The sequence below is a fragment of the Erpetoichthys calabaricus genome, chromosome 8 (assembly GCF_900747795.2).
Source record: "Erpetoichthys calabaricus chromosome 8, fErpCal1.3, whole genome shotgun sequence".
Classification (NCBI taxonomy): Eukaryota; Metazoa; Chordata; class Cladistia; order Polypteriformes; family Polypteridae; genus Erpetoichthys; species Erpetoichthys calabaricus.
In genome coordinates this window covers 22,345,290-22,368,430 of record NC_041401.2, presented here as the reverse complement: position 1 = coordinate 22,368,430, position 23,141 = coordinate 22,345,290, and the positions used below count along the sequence as shown (strand labels likewise).

The 23,141-nt window shown below is 41.0% G+C and overlaps 1 protein-coding gene across 1 annotated transcript in view; it reads left to right on the top strand.

Annotated features, from left to right (window-relative positions):
- The first annotated feature begins 2,998 nt into the window (after nt 1-2,998).
- Nucleotides 2,999-23,141, top strand: part of zgc:172182 (coiled-coil domain-containing protein 89) — a 50,384-nt gene continuing 30,241 nt past the window's right edge. Inside the window, exons 1-4 of the mRNA XM_028791568.2 lie at nt 2,999-3,078; nt 12,362-12,416; nt 12,526-12,644; nt 19,366-19,838. Coding sequence (XP_028647401.2) covers nt 12,585-12,644; nt 19,366-19,838 — 533 coding nt within the window. The 5' untranslated portion in view covers nt 2,999-3,078; nt 12,362-12,416; nt 12,526-12,584. The remainder of the gene's footprint in view (nt 3,079-12,361; nt 12,417-12,525; nt 12,645-19,365; nt 19,839-23,141) is intronic.

Here is a 23,141-nt window from a genome sequence, read left to right as displayed (position 1 = left end):
ATGTGAATTTCCCCTTGGGGATTAATAAAGTATCTATCTATCTATCTATCTATCTATCTATCTATCTAACTATCTATCTATCTATCTATCTATCTATCTATCTATCTATCTATCTATCTATCTATCTATCTATCTATCTATCTAGTAAAATGAAGGGAAAAGGAGTTAATTAGCAGTGAAAACTGATCACTGATTAGGAAAAGGGTTAGAATGAAAACCTGCAGCCACTGCGGCTATCCAGGCCCAGAGTTAGACACCCCTGTTTAATTCCATGGCATATTTTCCCAAAATTGTTGATTTTCTCTTTTCTAAGAGCACTTTAAAAATGTTTTGAGGACCTGAGCAGATCAGCATTCCTGTGACCTTCATCTTTCTTTATTTTCAGGTTATTATATGATAGACACAGTTTGCTGGTCCTGTATTGGCTCATTTTGCATCTCAGTATTGTTTGGCTGCTAATTAAGGAAGAAGCAACAATTAAGGGGTCTGAGTCTTCAAGAGCAAGTTAAATAAAATTAATTCCAAAAAGGTTAATTAGCAGCAAAAACAGGTAACTAATTAAGAAAAGGGTTAGAATGAAAAGCTGCAGCCACTGCAGCCCTCCAGGAATGGAGTTGGGGACCCCTGATCTACATTCACTTAGCGAATGATTAGGACCACTCGATTAATACTGGGCTCCTTTTACTCTCAGAACAGCCCCAAGTCTTCATAGCATGGATTCCACAAGATATTCCAGACATTCCTTTGAGATTCTGATCCATGTTGACATGATTGCATCCCTCAGTTTCTGCAGATTTGTCAGCCACACATCCATGCTTCTAATCTCCCATTCTACCACATCCTAAAGATCTCCTACTAGATTCAGATTTAGAACACTGAACTCATCGTCATGTTCGTGACACCAGTTTGAGACAACCTTTGCTTTGTTTCATGGCACGTTATCATTCTGAAATGTAACCATTAGAAGATGGATTCATGTGGTCAGCAACAATACTCAGATAGGCTGTGGTATTCAAGCAATGCTTGATTGACATTTATAGACCTAAAGTGTGCCAAGAAAATATTCCCCACACCATTACACAAAGCATTGGCACACGGCAGGTATGATGCATGGATCCATCCTGTTGGTGCCCAGTTTTGACCCTTTGTGTCTCAGCAGATATGGAGATTCATCAGAACAGGTCTTCAACTGTCTAGTTTTGGTGACCTTGTGCCCACTGCAGCCTCAGCTTTCTGTTCTTGGCCTGGCAGGAGTGGAATCCCAAAGTGGTCTTCTGTTGTTGTAGCCCATCCACCTCAAGATTTTGATGTGTTGTGCATTCTGAGATACTTTTCTTCTCACCACAGCTGTAGAGAGTGGTTACCTGAGCTACCACATCCTTTCTGTCACGTCAAACCAGTCCAGCCATTCTCTTCTGACCACTCTCATCAACAACAAGGCATTTTCATCTGTGTATCGAGCGCTCATTGGATGATGTTTGGCTTTTGCGCCCATTCTGAGTAAACTTTAGAGCAGGGGTATCTAACTCCAGTCCTGGTGGGCCACAGTGGCTAGAGGTTTTTAATCTAACTCTTTTTCTAATCAGTGGCCAGTTTTCACTGATAATTAACTCCTTTTCCGTTCATTTTAATGGCCCTGTTTTTAAGGATTCAGTTCTCTAAATTAATTTGTTTCTTCATTAAATGACAGCCAAACAGAAATAAGATGTGAAATAAGCCAACAGACGACCAGCTAAACTGGGATTTCAAACTCCAACCAGTTTCACTCCAACCAGTCTCTTAATGAGAAGCCAATTCTTGCTGTTAATTAAAACTGTTATTGAAATTCAGGACTTGATGCTACTCTTATTCTGCAGCAGCTGACTGGTGATTTTCTGATTTTTCTAAGATGTTTTGGTGACCTGAGCAGACCAACATAACCGAGACCTTCACCTTTCTTAATTTCCAGGTTAGCTGGTCATGTGGCGGCTTGTTTTTGTGTCTCATTATTGTTTGGCTGCTCATTAAGGAAAAAGAAACAACTAAAGTATCTGAGTCACGTCAATTAAAACTAAGGCAAAACAATTTAATATGAAATTAATATACTTCAGTATACCATACAAACGTCTGACAAAAAGATCTAGAAACAGTGAAGCAGCAGACTTTACGAAAACCAGTATTTGTGTCATTCTCAAAACTTTTGGCCACGACTGTACTGCCGCAATAATGGCCGGAGTCGGAGATGCCAGAAGTACGAGGTTGCAGCGCCATCTACTGGTGCGTTAAAACTTTAGAACTCCATCCATCCATTTTCCAACCCGCTGAATCCGAACACAGGGTCACGGGGTCTGCTGGAGCCAATCCCAGTCAACACAGGGCACATGGCAGGAACCAATCCCGGGCAGGGTGCCAACCCTCCGCAGGACAACTTTAGAAATGGATTCTCGAAAAGACTAAGTTAAAAGTTGTTAAAGTCTTCTTTTTTGAAGTTGACGTATACCTTCTTTTGGCTTTTAAAATCAGACCGTTACCACTACATATGGAGTGTTCAGCAGATTCGGAGTTTACACGCGGTAACAAAATAGGGGAATTTTATGTAAAATATCACACTTTGTGCAAATAAAACATCATCTGCATAAATCTTATTGTTAAATCAGCTTAATACAAGAATGTTTTGAGAAAACGGGAATATAATGTTTTCAGTATAAAAATGTATAAGAGTAACAAAAAATACGTGAGTATGACAACGGTCCCTGCTTATTTGTTAGTTATTAAATAATATACTAGGTACAGTAACACCATTTCGGTTTGCAATACTCCTCTGAGTACGCCTGAATTAGACAATTCTGAAATGTCATTACTGGCCTGTTCTTATTTCCCGAATACTGAACAGTCCACATTGATAAATACGTCCGTCAAAACATAACATTAATGTGTTACCTTGTTATCGCCTCGGTGAATGGAAGTAATAAGTAGATTGTCCCTCGGAGGTCGCCGTACCATCATTGCTATAGCAACCAAGGAGGCGTCGCTCAACGGTAAAGTGAGCAGCCCTCGTTCACGAGCTCTGCTTGAGGCGATGGAAGACGACAAATAGAGGTGCAGTGATTTATTTATGTATCTATTTATGAACTATACCCACGTTTATACAGAGGAGTGAACATGCAAAAGAAACGTAAGGTCAACATCATGTCTTAATTTTCTGTAGTATTATATTTCTAAATATGTGCATTTGTTCGCAGTTTTTGTTTTTTTCACATGAGCGGATCGTAATCAAGGGAAATACAAATATATATAAAGTTATTGAAAAAATATAAATAAAAAAATGGAAGCTGATTTTACAAACTTTTTAACAATTTTTTTTCATTCGCAAACCCCCCCCCCCCCCCCCCCTCCTTTTTTTTAATGGTTAACGACGTAATGGGTCGCACGCACGTATGTTTTTCCTGATTTGCTTTCCCATGTGATATGTGAGCTAAAAAGAGGCGATGCTATATGCCTAAACACAGTGATCGCTTTTTCAAAGCGCTTATACTACAATTTCACTGGTGTCTGTGTAAACAGGTTTTAATTACCACTCTTTTGAAGCATGTTGAAAGTTCGAGTAAATGTTTAAAGGATTTACACACAGTTTCGTATTGTTATTTATCCGTATTTCCCAACGCGTCATCTCCACGGTCTGCTCTGCCTCAATGTCACTTTCCTCTGGGAGCTTCTCACACTCATGAAAGTAAAGGTGCCAGGGTGGTTTTTCAGATCAGTGCTAAAGGGGAACTATTTTTCCACAAGAACGTTCCAGAAGGAACCTTTATTTATTAAATAGGCTTCATAAATCGTTATGAACGGACAATAACAAGTTTATGAAGGACCAATATTTTCATGATATTAAAATCATTCCTGCTTCCTACCACCACCGAGGCCAAGTTCAGATTTTCTTGATTCCTTCTACCCTACTAGGTAGCTCAGTATACAATAAAGATTTGTTTTAACCCGATATTTCAAACTTTTTCAAAGCCAAAAAGAACCCTTTCCCCAATTATCTGATTCTATTGTCAAGCAGTATGCTCTATGAGGAACCACACAACCCAGTAAAGTGCCATTATGGAACTGGTATTTTTAAGAGTGCATCACTCACTGCTAAATGATATTGTCTTATATGTGAGAGACAGCCTATTATTTATATAATCGTCTACTGTATATTATCTTATTTGAACCAAAGTCTTAGGATCATGTCATTCAAGTACAATTTTATAGAACTAGTATCAATAATGCATACAGGATTTTCAAAACTCAATTTGATGTTATTTTGGAGAAATGAGGTGAATTGGGCTGAGGAGCTTGTTGAGCTAAGTGGCCTCTTCTTCTTCCTAGCTGTTTTCCCACTTTCTTGCAGGGTTGATAACGCCAATCTCCACATGTTCTATTCAAGGGCGTCCTCAGGGGCGATGTTGACTTGCTGCATATCCTCTCTGATTCAGTCAAACCAGCGTTTTTTCAGTCTTCCTTGTGGTCACTTGCCCCATGGGCTCAGGCATTGGCCATCAAGCTGTCGTCACTTTGGATGACGTGGCCATACCATTGGAGCTGTGTACTACGAAGCCTCTCATCAATCGGTGCCACACATGTGAACTTCCAGACATCTTCTTTAGTAATACGATGAAATCTGGTGAGGCAGAGTGTCCATCGCAGCATTCGCATCTCCATGACTTGCGATGCTTGCTTGTGCTTGGTGGAGGCTGGCCAGCATTTGGCCCCATAGATGGCCGCTGGGCAGACGACCGCTTTGTAGATCTTCCCTTTGAAACAGTTTGGGATCTTGCAGTCACAGAGGACACCAGTGACCTGGTGCCAGTTCTGCCAAGCTGTGTTGACTTGAGCTCAGATGTCCAGGAGGGTGTCACCATCTGTACAGATGAACAATCCCAGGTATTTCAATTCAGTGAGCTTTGTGAGCTCTTTGTCCCATTGGTCTGCGTGCCACACTCCATATATTACATTTCTTTGATATTCAATCGGAGACCATATACTTCGAGCTGTGTTTTCCATAGCCGTGTAAGATCTTCTAAGGCCTGATGGGTTTCCTCTGTAAACACAACATCATCGGCGTACAGGATTGTCCAAGTGGCTTGTTCTCCACAAAATTGTTCTAATGTGTGCCCTGCTGTGATATTCTAGTACCCTGTCCAGTGTTAGTTCTTGCCTTACTCTTGATGGTGGTCTGACTGGCTCCAACTTCATGCAGTCATGAGATGCAATATTTATGTTAATCAGTTTCAAATTGCTTTGTTTTACTGTGTGTTTAGCCATTTCTGGCTCCAGCAGACCCCCAGCAACCCTGTTCAGGACTAAGCGGATTAGAAAATGCCTGACTGTATGTTTTTGCATGTACATGATGCATTTTGTACATTTTTAAATTTGCTTTGTACCTCTGAATTGGATTCAGTGCCCTGAGCCCATACTCGGTGAAGACCACCATACAAAAGATACACTGAATGGGAAAAGGTGCTGTCAGAGTTGGTTAGATGAGTGTGGGGTGTGTGTGTGTGTTTGTGTATGTGTGTGTTTGCCTTACATTGGGCTGGTACCCTGTCCAGGTGTTACTCTTACCTAGTGCCCTGTGATTACTAGGATTAGTCATGTGGGCCAGACGTGATTCTTAAATTAGAATATGTGTCTGCGGATAACCCATTATAAAACAGTGTATTGAGTAGTGGGGAAATCCTGCACTGCAAAGGCTCCACCCACACGACTTCTTCCTAAAACACCCGCCCCCAATTCCTCCAGTCCGTGTGTTTTTATGCTGCCGCTGGGGTATCAGAGAGAGAGCAAAAGATGCTTGAAGCTGAGATGAAATAAAAAGCTACAATTGCTGTTATCCATTCAGGAGCTCAATGGCACAAGGTAACTGAAGCTTAAAAAGTAATTTGCACATTGTAATGAGTTCTATGACAGTGGAGAGATACAGACACACAAACATGTAGACCACCACAGCTACACGCATATGAGATGTGCCTCTGTCTACTACAGTATCTTTCTGTCATTTTAACTGTCGCATCACTATATGACAACACACAGAGCGTAGATAAGCATTGTGGTCTATGGATGTACAGCGTGTTAAAACATGGTGGCTATTTTGTTGTGGGATGTCTTAATTTCCAATTAGAAAGAAAACTTTGGTTTCTTGTGTATTCAGAAGGTGGATGAGCCTTCTCCCTGATTTTCCTGGTGTCATTATGCAGATTTGTTGATTCGGCTGATTTGAGTACTGATAGCTGCATCTCCTGTGGCTCCTCATTATCGGCTCTCTTAACGCCAGTCCTTTTGACAGAGTGCAACACACCGTTTACTTCAAATGCATATTTTGCAGTTCATTATTTTCTTGAATATACAGTGCATCCGGAAAGTATTCACAGCGCATCACTTTTTCCACATTTTGTTACGTTACAGCCTTATTCCCTTATTCCAAAATGGATTCAATTCATTTTTTTTCCTCAGAATTCTACATACAACACCCCATAATGACAACGTGAAAAAAGTATACTTGAGATTTTTGCAAATTTATTAAAAATAAAAAAATTGTTAAAGCACATGTACATAAGTATTCACAGCCTTTGCCGTGAAGCTCAAAATTGAGCTCAGGTGCATCCTGTTTCCCCTGATCATCCTTGAGATGTTTCTGCAGCTTAACTGGAGTCCACCTGTGGTAAATTCAGTTGACTGGACATGATTTGGAAAGGCACACACCTGTCTATATAAGGTCCCACAGTTGACAGTTCATGTCAGAGCACAAACCAAGCATGAAGTCAAAGGAATTTGCAGACCTCCGAGACAGGATTGTCTCGTGGCACAAATCTGGGGAAGGTTACAGAAAAATTTCTGCTGCTTTGAAGGTCCCAAAGAGCACAGTGGCTTCCATCATCCGTAAGTGGAAGAAGTTCGAAACCTCCAGGACACTTCCTAGAGCTGGCCAGCCATCTAAACTGAGTGATCGGGGGAGAAGGGCCTTAGTCAGGGAGGTGACCAAGAACCCGATGGTCACTCTGTCAGAGCTCCAGAGGTCCTCCGTGAAGAGAGGATAACCTTCCAGAAGGACAACCGTCTCTGCAGCAATCCACCAATCAGGCCTGTATGGTAGATTGGCCAGACGGAAGCCACTCCTTAGTAAAAGGCACATGGCAGCCCGCCTGGAGTTTGCCAAAAGGCACCTGAAGGACTCTCAGACCATGAGAAAGAAAATTCTCTGGTCTGATGAGACAAAGATTGAACTCTTTGGTGTGAACGCCAGGTGTCACGTTTGGAGGAAACCAGGCACCGCTCATCACCAGGCCAATACCACCCCTACAGTGAAGCATGGTGGTGGCAGCATCATGCTGTGGGGATGTTTTTCAGCGGCAGTTACTGGGAGACTAGTCAGGATAGAGGGAAAGATGACTGCAGCAATGTACAGAGACATCCTGGATGAAAACCTGCTCCAGAGCGCTCTTGACCTCAGACTGGGGTGATGGTTCATCTTTCAGCAGGACAACGACCCTAAGCACACAGCCAAGATATCAAAGGAGTGGCTTCAAGACAACTCTGTGAATGTCCTTGAGTGGCCCAGCCAGAGCCCAGACTTGAATCCGATTGAACATCTCTGGAGAGATCTTAAAATGGCTGTGCACCGATGCTTCCCATCCAACCTGATGGAGCGTGAGAGGTGCTGCAAAGGGGAATGGGCGAAACTGGCCAAGGATAGGTGTGCCAAGCTTGTGGCATCATATTCAAAAAGACTTGAGGCTGTAATTGCTGCCAAAGGTGCATCGACAAAGTATTGAGCAAAGGCTGTGACTACTTATGTACATGATCTTTCTCAATTTTTTTATTTTTAATAAATTTGCAAAAACCTCAAGTAAACTTTTTTCACGTTGTCATTATGGGGTGTTGTGTGAAGAATTCTGAGGAAAAAAATTAATTTAATCCATTTTGGAATAAGGCTGTAACATAACAAAATGTGGAAAAAGTGATGTGCTGTGAATACTTTCCGGATGCACCGAACAATACTTTCAAGTTTAGATCGACCCCTGCACTGTCATCCTAATGCTGGACAACCTTGGACATAAAAGCTTCTGCTTAGCAAATAAATGTAAGACACAGAAGGTGGAATGGAATCATCTACTTCACTCTCAAAAGGGGGAGAAAGTATGAAACTGGGACTTTGAGAAGGACTCATCTTCATTTTTTAAACCTAATTTTTAGGATCATTCTCTCCAATATATATATGTAAATTTCCTCTTATGTGGTATATCCAAGTCAAACCAGAAAATTCTCCTTATTTTCTATCCGACATGATATTAATTTACCCTCTTTTGTACTTTCTAAACTTGGATATACCCAGCTAGCTAAACCACATGCTCCCCAGATCCGTTATGACGTCGCTGGGTAAGAAGTGCAATGCCTCCCTGTAGAATGAAAGACACGTCAGTGTGTTTTATTAATTATATCTGTTTGTTATAGATCTCTATTTTAAAAATGTAATCAAGTTCAAATGATAAGAAAACGTCAGTCCAGACCAAGTTCCTACCAAGTTCCTGAGTCGAGAAACATGACAGTGACACTCGCCGCTGGGTAACTTGATACAAAGATCTACAAATGCTGTCAGAAGAATTGATTTAGAGTGCGTGTGTTTCAGATATTTATGTCTATGTTATGCTTTTGTGGTGATAATTTATTTTAAAATCTGTATAGCAGGGGTGTCTAACTCTGTTCTTAGAGGGCAGCTTTGGCTGCAGTTGTTCATTCCAGGCACTTTCTCCATTGTTAACCCATTACTATCGTTAAGTTGTCTTGATTTAAATTGACTTCCATTTTAATTATTTCATCCATCTATCCATTATTGAAACTCACTGTTGAATTCTGCTCTGTACTTGTAATATTTCTATTGCAGTGTTATATTGTATTGAGGATTACTTGTATTCTGTTCTATGTATTATGTTGTATTCCCCCCCCCCCTTTTTGTTTTTGACACCCACTGCACGCCCAACCTACCTGGACAGGGGTCTCTCTTTGTTGTGTCTTTCCCAAGGTTTCTTCTCTTTTCTTTTTAGAGAGTCTAGGCTTGGGGGGACTCTCAAAAGGCAGGGCCGGTTAAAGCCCATTGTGGCACTCCTTGTGTGATTTTGGGCTATACAAAAATAAATGATATTGTATTGTACTTTATCCTGAACCAAGCTGTTGGGAAGCTGGAGCCTTTCTCAGAATTTCTTCTTTAATGAGCAGCCAAAACAATAATGAGATGGCAAGGTAGCCAGAATGCGACCAGGCTAACTCAATCGCCACGTGTGTATCTGTGTCCTTAATGTGTTATCTGTCACATTAAAATATGATAGGTCTGAGAAATGCTGATCTGCTCTGTGTAGTATAGCGGGTCCATGGCTTTAAAATATAAGGGCCAGGTTTTAATTCCGTATAGCCATGTCATTCTCCGTGGGCGAGAGTTAAGGGGGTAGTTGGAGCGAGTCGCACCTGCACGTGTAGGTGCGATCGTCCTCAATTGCTTTATTGGCTTCCTGCGGCTTGTGATTAAGGCGCTGCGGCCATGGAGGCACGGGGGTATGTATATATACAGGTCGACACTAGGAAAGGGGATAGATGTATAGAAGAAGAAAAAGGAGGTTAAAGGATGTGAAAGAACCATCTTAGCAGCTACGATCTGGCCGCCTGTAAGGAGGAGACCGCACGAGCTGGGGCCCCATGAAGGAGCGTTAGGTTGTGGCACTCTAGAGGCTAGTTCATCCCATTGAATGTTCTATTGGAGTGGGGTGAGCAAGGCAGGTGTCCTCCTGAGGGATCTGAGGAGCGACTGCGTGAGCGCGAAGAATAAAGGGAGGAGAGCCAACCTCGGACGGTCTGGCAGTGATGTCCTTATGGAAGCCAAGATGGAGGTCGGCCGAAAGGAGCTTGTGACTGTTGGGTCTCCGCCGGATGCAGGAGTTATGGGTGAACCGGGGAGAATGAGAGACGGAGGTGGGCTAAGACCGGGAAGAGTGAGACTGCATTTTTAACCTCAGATTTTATCGGATTTATTTATTTCTGGTTTTTATTCCCACCGAACACTTGTTTTTATGGATTTATTGAACCTATGATGCACTGCACGTTTTGTTTGGACTTTGTTTTGTTGATTTTGGAATAAAAGCACCTGGCATTCTTGCACCCTGGCTTCATTTGAGAATTGTCCTCATTTGTCAGCTCATCTTGGTGACAATACAGATGATGTCGGGTTCAGGGCTACCAAACGCAAGATGGGAGCTTAGAGCAGGACATGCATCGTCACACTCTGGTCCAAAAAAATATTTGGATGGTAACCTGAGAAATAGGAAAATCCATTTTGGACATGACTGGTGTGGGCAGAATGAGAATACTAAAGAGCCATAGAATTATTTAAAAAAACAGGCCTTTATTAATAGTGAAGTGAAAAAGGAGTAACTTTGACCTCTCATATCCCACTAGGGGCTGAACCCCTGGGGTCTGTTGACGTGGCATATACAACGTCTGATCGTTTTTGCTGAAGACACCAATTGGTTTGCTCTTTGTTACAAGGGTGATGGGCACAAAATATGGTCAAAAATGGCCTAAAAAAACTAGGATTTTTTGGGGTCTAGAAGCCAAAAAGCTTGATATCTTGCATAACTAGACATCGAGATGAGTCTAACGGTATATCATATGTCAAGAGTTTCTCGTGCCGGTAAGTCAGGAGGTGCCAGACCCAAAAATAATGAACTAATTTCAAGGCCTTCATAAGTATTTCTTAAGAAGACAGTTGTTTGAATTCCCTGCCACTGCCTTCTGATGTCTTTGGAGTCTTGAATGTGGCCATATGTTGGATTTGCTATTCTGATAGCCCAGTTCAGGTCGGCTCTAGTTGTTCTAAGAGCTGTGCTGCCACTGGATTTGAAGGCAGCATTATGAGGTCCCAGCAGGGCATACACCTCTGTGGTCAGCCAGGGTTTGTGGTTGGCATTTGTGGTGATGTGCGTAGTGATGATGCTCCTTTGTGAAGGTACATCTTCTGAAGATGTACTCTATAAAAGATGCTATATCTGTGGATATGGGTAATGTTAATTGACCCTATATATATATGCCTATGAGTGTGCCTGTGGTAAAACTTGCTTTATGTTGTGTCCTAATCTGCTGGCTCATCCCTCGGGTACGTTAGCAGGTTCAAGAGGCTCTCCGGGATCCAACCAGTAGCATGGAGCCGACGTGCAACATCACAGTGCCATGTTGTTGCTTGGCATTCTATCTAGGATGCCTTACGTCAGAGGCTTCTGGCTCTCAAAACTGTATGAGCAGAAGGGTTGATTTTTATACTTTAAGATAGATAGACAGACTGCTAGGTTTTAAAAGCACTATAAAACAGAGTGGGAGAGGAAAGCACTCTATCATTGATAAAGGTATTATACTGTATAACAGACAGACAGACTGATTGATTGATTGGTTTATCCCAGGGGGAAGTTTAGCATAATGACCACCTCGCTAAATATATTGCTCCATAGCTAAATTATTAATATTTCCATTGTACATGTGGGTATCCCTGCTGATTGTAACACTCATTACTACCAATCTATCTTTTTGAAAGCGTAAGTAAATTCCAGACTACATGTGGATATCGATATTTTTACACATTTGGGGTCGTCTGCTCAGACTGTTGTGGCGAGCGCCCTTTTCTACGCGGTGGTGTGCTGGGGAGGCAGCATAAAGAAGAGGGACGCCTCATGCCTGGACAAACTGGTGAGGAAGGCAGGCTCTATTGTAGGCACGGAGCTGGACAGTTTGACATCCGTGGCAGAGCGACGGGCGCTGAGCAGACTCCTGTCAATCATGGAGAATCTACTGCATCCACTAAACAGTATCATCTCTAGACAGAGGAGCATCTTCAGCGACAGACTGCTGTCACCATCCTGCTCCAGTAACAGACTGAGGAGATCGTTCCTCCCTCACACTATGCGACTCTTCAATTCCACCCGGGGGGGTAAACGTTAACATTATTCAAAGTTATTGTCTGTCTTTATACCTGCATTTTTATCACTATCATTTTATTTTTTCTTTATCAGTATGCTGCTGCTGGAGTATGTGAATTTCCCCTTGGGATTAATAAAGTATCTATCTATCTATCTATCTATCTATCTATCTATCTATCTATCTATCTATCTATCTATCTATCTATCTATCTATCTATCTATCTATCTATCTATCTATCTATCTATCTATCTATCTATCTATCTATCTATCTATCTATCTATCTATCTATCTATCTATCACCATGCTTTGTATCCTCCATTCTGAAGCTGCTGTCTATGAACATCTGAGTAATTGACTCTTTTATGTCAAATTTCGCCTCTTTTAGGTTGATCAGCACTATCTTCACAGGACTAATGCTTCATGTCTGAATTCCTTAAAAGGTAACACTTTCAGTTATTGCTCAGATTCTGTTGATTTATTTTGTAAGGTAGACATTGCATGTCCTAGAAGGCTAACATATTTTCCTTCTTCACTATTTATGTTTATCAGGGTTGGAGTGAAAGGCACGTTTCTTCTCAAGTTTCATCTGTACCCCGTAGAAGCCCATCATGGCATCTTTCGGGCAGAATGTGAATGGAGCCAAGCAGCAGATAAATGACAACGGACAGGTACGAGCATTTTAACTGTTTGGTCCTGAGTAGCCTGATTACATGTGTCATCTGTTTGCATTTTTTTTTAATTAGTGTAATACAACGTTTCTTAAACTGTGGGTTCCAACCCAAAATGGGTCACGGGGTGCTGCCTTTTAGGTTGCACAGGGTACAACTCAGTGTTGTATTTAACTAGCTGTGCAAGCCCGTGCTATAAAAAGCCTGGGTTCCTAGAAACAATTGAAATCATCAGGAAAAAAAATGGAAATGTAAAGATGTCAGGTAATTGAATGGAACTACCCTGAGCATCTCTCTCCTAGGAGGTTTTGTTTTGCCAATGTGCTTGCATCGTTTGTGCATTAACGGCTAAGCGACTTTGTATTTCTTCTGAGGTTTCATTTTGCCGACGTGCTCGCCTTGCTTGTGTATTAGTGGCATGGAGGAAAAGTAAAAGGGATACCGTTTTGCCGATGTGCTCGCTTGACTTCTGTATTAGCGGTTAAGCGAGTGTCTTTCTTTGGAGGTTTCATTTTGCTGACGTGCTGGCCTCGCTTACGTATCCTCTGAGGTGGAGCCCTTACCCCGACTCCACCTCTCACTTCCAGGCCACACAGACACACACACTTCCACGTGTAGATGTTTATATACAAAATAAGACTGGGTCGCGTATGGTTTGCGAAGTCGCAGATTGTTTAAGCAATCAACATTGCTCCACGATGATGGTCGGTGACAATATTCTTCTAGGCCCTTAACCCCACAATGACTGTCAGTGGCGATTCTGTAAGGGGGACAACTATGAGTCTGCGTAATTGTTCTCCATGGGAGAAACTATGAACTCTCCAAGAGGGACATCTGCCAGTCTGACACTTGTCACTAAGATGGGCAACATTGGGTCACCAGAAAAAAAAAATGTTTTAGAAACCCTGGTGTAATGTATTCACTTACTGCTTTACAAATAAAGTAGATAATTAGTTTAGAAAATTATCAAGTGTCCAGAAGCCTCGATACTGTTATGTTGACCTCCGGGAAAACAAATCAAAAACAGTGAATTTTTTTCAACAATAAAGTGTTATTACGTGTTACAGAAGTAAGTACCAAAACGTCAGCATAAATATGGTAGAAGAGGTATGTGAAGTGTTCACTGTTGTACTGATGCTGATTTAGTACACGTCCTTAGTGTGACATGTCACAGCCCGACGTTACAATCAGGACAGTAGAAGCGTGTTTCTTTGCTCGCTTTTCTTTTAATATTTTTTCTGTTGCTTGTGCATGAGAAGGTACAATGTCTGAGTCTGATCCGCATGATCGACACATCATTTGTGTTATTGTTAGCTACCACACCTCATGGCTTACTGACTTCCACATTTCACCTGACACAAATAACATATGTTGCATTGTTAACAGAGCTTTTGACGACTAACATCTTTCTTGTTTTTCTACTTGATCGCCATCATTTTGCATTTCTGCCACACACCTACTTGCACCACAGTGATACTTCAGATGACCGAATTCACCCATCATATCATGGCGGTTCGGTTGTACAGTGTCGTACGAGTCAGTTTCACCTCCCATCTGTCACATTGTCATCACTATCACTTGATTCAACTAATGGTTCAGTTTCAGTTTGTTCTAAAACTGGCTTTATAGCTTTTTGTTTACAAGCTGCTGTGTTTTGGATGAAGGCCCCACCTACTCATGAATACTGATAAGTTAATTTAGAGTAGCAAAACATAGAAAAAATCATGATTTTTTTTGGCAGCATGCTATCATGTCCCTTAGATGGCAACAGAATATTGTCCTAAGCGTTATGAGGGTTCAGCACTCCACATTGGATTATAACATTGGATTATAATTGGATATTATAACATTATAAAAATATCTTCCCTTCTATCATCGCAGATCAGTTTAAATACCTAGGGGTAAACATAAAAAGCTCTTTATCAACAAAATTTTGCCGTCTCTATGGAAAAAATTAAGCAAGACTTGCATAGATGGTCAACCCTTCATCTCACTTTAGCTGGAAGAATTAACATTGTTAAGATGAATATCCTTCCTAAGCTTCTCTTTTTATTTCAAAACATTCCAATATACATTAATAGATATTTTTTAAGAAATTAGATTCAACCATAACCTCATTTATTTGGAATTCAAAACATCCACGTAATGAAAGGGTGACCCTACAAAGACTTAAAGCGGAAGGTGGCATGGCTCTACCTAACTTTCAATTTTATTACTGGGCAGCAAACATACAAACTATAAAAACCTGGACATGGATGCAAATAGATGAACAGACACAGGCTTGGTCCGCAATAGAAATAAATTCCTGCAGTACTTCTTTATATTCCTTGGTTTGTACCCCAATAAATACAAGTTATCGGCAATATACTAACAGCCCAATTGTGCTTCACTCACTCAGAATATGGAACCAATGTAGGAAGTATTTTAAGATAGAGAAGTGTTTATCTGTGGCACCTCTGCACGAGAACCATCTTTTTCCGCCATCTCAAACGTACGCAGTTTTTAACGTCTGGAAAACATCTGGGATTAAATCACTTGGAGATCTGTACATAGACAACGTCTTTGCATCCTACGAACAATTACATTCCAAATTTAACTTTCCAGCAACACATTTCTTTCAGTACCTTCAAATTCGAAACTTTGTTAAACAGAACCTGCCCAATTTTCCTCACTTCCCACCTACCTCTAAGCCGGAAAAAATATTGATCAATCTTGAGGAGTCAGACTTCATTTCTGTAATATATAAAACCATTTTACAGTCCCTCCCTTTCAAAGATCCAAGAGTACAGTGGGAAAAGGATCTCTCACTCAGCATCTCAGAAAAGGAGTGGAAAGTAGCAATGCAGAGAATTCACTCGAGCTCTATATGCACAAAGCATACAATTATTCAACTTAAAATTATATATCCAGCACACCTCTCTCGTTTAAAATTGTCCAAAATGTTTCCAGGGCAAGATCCAACCTGCGAACGCTGCAATCAAGTTCCAGCCTCACTAGGCCACATGTTCTGGGCCTGCATCAAATTAACATCATTCTGGACCAAAATCTTTAAGTGCCTTTCAGACAGCCTTGGCGTCACAGTCCCTCCTAATCCACTAACAGCTGTGTTTGGTGGACTTCCAGATGGGCTTAAAGTGGAGAAGGGCAAACAAACTGTGATTACCTTTACTACACTATTGGCACGTAGATTTATCTCGCTCAACTGGAAGAATCCTAACTCTCCTGTTTTAAGTCAGTGGGTAACTGATGTCATATACTATTTGAAATTGGAAAAAATCAAATTCTCACATAGAGGATCTCTACACTTTTTCAAAACATGGCAGGATCTAATCTATTCTAAACATTTTAGAATAAACTTTTAAATTGAGGAAGCAGGTTCTCTCCCATCGTTTACTCCATTTATCTTTATTCATTTATTAATTTATGTACTTATTTTTACTAGCTTAAAGTTTTACTCAGCTGGCCTAGTTCTCTTTCTCAGAGTCGGTGAGTTAATTGTGTTTTTGTTGTGCGTGTGCCTTGGTATCTTTTTGAAATTTTGACCTTCATGCTCTGTGTTTGACTACATTTCTGGATTACTATGTTGGATTGGCGTTGTGTTTTTGGAAAATTCCTTTGTTTCTTCTGCTCCATGGAGCTTCATTGTTATTGAATATATTTTGTGAGAATAAGCTTTTTATTTTTTAAAGATTCAGTGCTTGCTTTTATTACTAGCCAGGGTTTGATGGTGATGTCCCCCTCTAGTTGGCATTTTTGGAAAGGCTTTTGGAACTTTTTGGAACTTGTTGGAACTTATGTTTTGTGTACTCAAAGTTCTTAACATATCCATGAGTTTGGATATCAGAGCACTAATTTCAAGCAATTAGTGGATCCTGAGGTCTTGTTCATGTTGTAATATGAAGCACTTTGACCTAATACTGTATTATAGAAAGGACATCTTGTCCGTGTAATCAGTTTGGCTGGACAGCCAACTCTAGGAAGAGTCCTGGTAGTTTTAAACTTCTTCAATTTCCCAATTATTGAAGCCACTGTGCTCCTGGGAACACACCAAGTTTTTGACATTCTTTTATCCCCTTGCACTGATCTGTGCCGCATCACAATTTGACAGAGAAGGTCTACAGAGAGTGCCTTTAACTTCATGACTTGATTTTTGCCCTGACATGCAGTGTGTATTGTGAAGCATTCCATACACAGGTAGATATGTGTGTGCCTTTCTAAATGATGTCCAGTCAGTTCAATTTTCCACAAGTGGACTCCAGTCAAGTTCTAGAAACATCTCAGAAAGAGTTAAAGCAAACAGGACACATCTGACCACCATTTGGGGTGCCATAGCAAAGGGTCTGAATACTTCTAGGAAGGAGAGATTACAGTTTTTGATTTTGATTCTGCACACCATTCATTATGCAATATTGAGTGCACATTGATGGGCAAAAATAGCAAATGTATCCATTAAATCTACAGCACAATAAAGTATGTAGAAAGTAAAGGGTTCTGAATACATTCTGAATCCACTGTATATTATATTATATTATATTATATTATATTATATTATATTATATTATATTATATTATATTATATTATATTATATTGCGGTGGGTTGGCACCCTGCCCAGAATTGGTTCCTGCCTTGTGCCCTGTGTTGCCTGGGATTGGCTCCAGCAGACCCCCGTGACCCTGTGTTCGGATTCAGCGGGTTGGAAAATGGATGGATGGATGGATGGATATTATATTATATTATACTAGCCATCCCAGCAGTTCTACCTGCGTAGTAGTGAAACAGCACAGTGAGGAGGGCCCGGCCCAGCTCTCTACTCCTGACGTCACTCTTCCCCCCTCCCTTCGGCCCGCAGCCTCTGTCTTGGATTAGTGCGAACATATAGCTCCTGCACATGAACTATGATACTTAGTGTGATGAGAGAAGTCGCAAGATCAACCAGAAGGTTCAAGTAAATTATAGAAAAAAAAAGATCTAAATCCTTTTAGTAGTTCTCTCGTTTGCCAGGTAAGCGGAGGTAAGGTACATGCCCTGAGGCTGGAGCGTGAGTGAGGAGGTCTCTGGCCCACTGCATGTCTCTTGGACTCACACAAATAAATCAGTACTGCAAGCGAACTTTGATACTTAGCGCAATGAGAGAAGTTGCAAAATCAACTGGAATGTTCAAGCAAATTATAGAAAAAAAAAACCCTATCTAAGTCCATCAAGTAGTTCTCTCATGAAAAGCGGACAGAAATACAGACAGGCAGATGTTGGATTTTATATACCATATCTACGCGTGTACCACGCGCACATTTTTTCCTAAAAATTAGCATTACAAAATCAGGTGCGCGTCATACATGAGGCGAAGCGAAGACAACGCCTTATGGGAAAGCAACGACGACGACGTCAGTAGCGGTGGCGAATCCGAATCCAGCAGCGAATTGGAAGATGATGATTAAACTGGAATAGTCTGGTGAGCACAATAATTTTCCACTTGCCGTTATAGTCCTTTACCGATTGTCTCTATACGGTTCTTTCTTTTCTCGTTTCACAGGGCTATTTGTCATTCCCACCTTTCACAGCATGGTGCAACAAACACTGAACGTTCTGCAGTAGGGGTACTGCTTACAGTTAGTACTCCAACACAATATACTGTATCATGTGCGGAAAGAATTAAATGATACATAATTAGTCTCCATTACCGTTATTCACGTCGGTGTCTTACTCCAACCTCACCCGCTTCCTATACAATCACAACGCGTGTCGTACACGGGGCAGAACGGATTTTCGTGATTTTCTTTGTAAAAATTAGGGTGCGCGTCTTACACGAGGGCGCGTGGTACACGAGTAAAAATGGTATATAGAGATTATATTATATTAATATGCATATATAAATGAAGACCTGTGTGTGTATGTAGCAGTCTGCTCTGCTCATGCTCAACTACAACCACTAGATGGCGCATGCATGCACTTTACATTTTTTTGGCACTTGCCTGCACCTCACTTCTCACTACGAAAGGCCTGTGTGTAGAAAATTCCACCGTGTAAGAACGACGACGTGCTAATGACACAGATGAAAGGACATCAAAACAAAGCAATCACTGCAGCTCAACAATGTGCAAGTGAAACACCTCAGCAACGGAGGGTAAAGCTTGAAGTTTCCACTAAAAACATTAACTATCTGGAAGTATTTTCTCAAGACAAAGATTAATAGGACTCACACGCCAGAGATACGGCTAAGATATGGCATCACCAGTGTCTTCTTATGAAGGCCAGCTGCACAGCAAACACAGGTGGATCCACGTCCTCTGCACTGGGTAATTCTTAAGAGTGAGCTGACGCCTCTCCAAGTTTATAGTAAAACTGCTAGGGAGTCTTCAGGTTGGTGTTCATCCTGAAGGCCACAGACAGCTAGTATTTCTACCTTAGAGTAAATGCAGGTAAGGGTATTCAGGTTATCTTATAGCCTCATAATGATAACTTGTTTGCATTTCCGATTCCTACCAAGTTTCCATTGCAAAAGTAATGTAATTTATCATTTTAGGAAAGAAAAGGTTAAATCGACATTCTGTCATATTTTCAGAATTACTAAGGATTTCATTTTATTTTAATAATTGTTAATGGACTTTTTTTGATTATTGATAAACGTCTCATATAATTGAATTGGTGTCAATGCAGTGATTAAAAATATGTGTTTTAGAAGTGTTGGAAAATAGCAGCAGTTGTGTTCTTTAAACGTACAGGATGTGCACAATGACAGCCTTTCTAAAGAGGACCTCTGTGAGCTGCCGCTGGACGAAGAGACAGAGAAGCGTCTTCTGCGGTCGCGGATTGAGGAGCAGTCCTTCCTGATCTGCAGTCTGAAGCTGCGGGCTGACGAGGTGTTGCTGCGTTGCCAGTGCCTTGAGAAAATCAACACGGACCTTGATAAACTGAAAGAGGACATGGAGAAAGACCTGAAGAGCGAAAAGAAGAAAAGCTCTCAGCTCGAGGACAGGTTCCTGAGTCTAGCAACGAATCACCAAGAGATAATCAAGTATAAGGACGAGTACAAGAGGCAGAATGCAGATCTCAGGAAGGAGAATGAGAAGCTCAAGGCGGAGAACATAAGTTTCTTCAGCAGTAAAGTTGAAGAGCAAAAGCATATGGTGGCACAGCTCACTGAGGAGCTAAAGAAGTGTAAGGAGCAATTTACAAAGCTTGAAAACGAATACAGGTGAGCAAAATAACATTTACATAATTTACATAAACACAAGGATGTATTTTTTGTTTTAGTAGCCATCTCTCCCATCTTTTATTTTTTTTAACAAACTAGGAGGCTCCCCCACTTGCTCGCTTCACTGGCTAAACCCCTATCTATTCCATTCCCATGCAGCACTACACGCCATTGTGAAGAGGGGGGCTGAACGCACCCCAAGGAGACTGGAAACAATTATTCCTCTAGAAGCAAAACTTTACATTTCAATCCATCTGCATAATTAAAATTCTATGTATAGTTTTTTTTGTATATCTAATAAAATACCACATATAATATTAATTAGCTTTTCTTTTTAATGTCTGAGTAACTGCTTAGTTAGATGCATACACACAAACACACACATACATCCATCCAGCCATCCATTTTCCAACCCCCTGAATCCGAACACAGGGTCACGGGGGTCTGCTGGAGCCAATCCCAGCCAACACAGGGCGCAAGGCAGGGAACCAATCCTGGGCAGGGCGCCAACCCACCACAGGACACACACAAACACACCCACACACCAAGCACACACTAGGGCCAATCTAGATTCGCCAATCCACCTAACCTGCATGTCTTTGGACTGTGGGAGGAAACCGGAGCGCCCGGAGGAAACCCACGCAGACACGGGGAGAACATGCAAACTCCACGCAGGGAGGACCCGGGAAGCGAACCCAGGTCTCCTTACTGCGAGGCAGCAGCGCTACCACTACGGAGATGCAGTCGCTCCTCGGAAACCCCCTCTTAAACAGTGATACAATGGGAAAGAAATACATTTATTCTTTACCTCCTCTATGCTCGATCAGCTGGCTTGCTGCTGCTACTTAGGCCGTGCTGCGTGATCTGCATGTCGTGCTGCACGTCGATCATTGAAAAGCCTGTACAGCAGCTGTCCTTTTGCCTCACTTTCTTGTCTCACGGGACGTTAAAGTGTCTCTAAGAAAATCACATCTCGACCCAAGATTTTTTTATTATAATAGAGAGATTATACTGTAAGCATTTTAATGAGCACTAAGATCGGCAAGACAGAGACACCACACAACACTAACTAGTGTAAAATACAGTAGTTTTCTCATTTGTATCTTCCCAATAGGTAATATCTTTCAGCACCATGGTATTAAATTTAATTGTTATGCTGATGACATACACCTTTTATCTATTCACTAAATCCACTTCTGTTTTCCCTCCAATTACTCTTATGGCCTGTCTACAAGACATAAAGTCATGAATGACCCACAACCTTCTCCAAGTAAATAGCAATAAAACTGAGGTGCTCCTCATTGGTTCTAAATCTACACTCGCTAAAGTTAATCATTCTTCTATTTTAATTAACAACATTAACACAAACATCTCTTCTCAGTTTAAGATCCTGGGTGTCATTCTAGACAGTACCCTCTCTTTTTCTTCCCATATAAATAATGTTTCTCGGACTGCCTTCTTCCATCTCTGAAACATTTCTAGACTTCATCCTGTTCTTACACAACACAGTAGTGAAGTATCAGTTAATGCCCTCGTCACCTCACGTATAAATTACTGTAATGCTATTCTAGCTGGCATCCCACAAAAACTTATCCATCGCTTACAACTTATACAAAATTCTGCTGCTAGGATAATAACCTTCTATTCTAAATCCACTGAACATATTACACCGATTCTCTCAACTTCACTGGCTCCCTGTTTACTACCGAACACAATACTGCTCTTAACGTATTTAAAGCTCTCCACAACCTCACTCCTCCCTACTTCACTCCACCCTCGTCTCTCTCACTCAGATCCTCATCTGCAGCTCGACTTTCTGTACCACACATCCACCTCTGTTCTATGGGAGCTCGAGCGTCTCTCCTAGTGCTCCTCAACTCTGGAATTCTCTTCCCTCTCATATCCGTCAACTCGACTCAAGAACACATTTTAAAACTGCCCTCATCTTATCTTTTCAAACTGGCATACCAATTATGAGTTTTAACTCGGTTACTACCTGTTATCTTTGCATGTTTGCTACTACCTCTGTGCCTTATTGCTATTTGATTTTATCATCCCATTTGGTTTTTATATTTTATTAATATTGTTTCATTTCATTGCAAGGTGACTTTGATTGTTAAGAAAGGCGCCTATTAAATAAAATGTATTATTATCATTAAACAAAGCAAACAACAAATAAGTTTTGGGAGTAGACACGCCATATACTTGGCAGTATGGAAAAAGCTGAGCAATCAATAAGTAGCAAGGTCTTTACAAAAATGAATCCAAAACAGAACTGAAGGTACAATGGGATAAACATGGCCATTATATACTGTAGCTGACTAACAGGAAGAGGAGGGACCAGAAGTGGAAATGACATCTTTAGGAGGCGGGTTCTGAGGGACCAGAAGTGGAAGTAATTGTTTTTAGGAGGCAGGTTCTTCTGATGGTCTGCAGAAGGAAAGAGGAAAAAGAGTTAGAGTACAGCACTAACCCATGGTCCGGTGGAGAAACACATTAATATGAGCCCGTAAACTGACTCCCGTGTGTACGGTAAGTGTGTGACAACAGTCAGTCGTATTGAACTGATGTATTTATTGTTTTCCACAAAATAGACAAAATTCTTCAACACTGACATGCCCAAATGAGATTCCCTACTGTTTAGACCAGGGTGCTCAAACTCCGGTCCGGGAGTGGCTGTAGGTTTTCATTCTAATCCTTTTCTTAGTTAGTGACCTGTTTTTGCTGCTAATTTAAACTTATTTAAAATTTATTTTGACTTTTTTTTTTAAGATTTGTTCCTCTGAATTGCTTCATTTCTTTCCTTGAATTTCACCCAAACAGAAATGAAATGTGAAGTGAGTGAGCCGACAGAACGCCAGCTAAGTCAGGGCCTCAAACTCCAACCAATTTCACTCCAACCAGTTGCTTAATTAGGCGCCAATTCTTGTTGTTATTTAAACCTGTTCTTTAATTCCATGGCTTGTTGCTGCCCTCACTGTGTAATGGCATACATTTCTGAAATTGCTGATTTTCTCTTTTCTAAGAGCTCCGTTAAATTGTTTTATGAACCTGAGCAGATCAACATTCCTAAGACCTTCACCTTTCTTTGTTTTCAGATTTTCTATGATGGACACAGTTTGCTGGTCCTGTTTTGGCTCATTTTGCATTTCATTATTGTTTGTCTGCTAATTAAGGAAAAAGAACAATTGAGGGGACTGAGTCTTCAAGAGCAAGTTAAATAAAATCAATTCAAAAGACTTTAATTAGGAGGAAAAACAGGTCACTGATTAAAAAAAGGGTTAGAATGAAAACCTGCAGCCA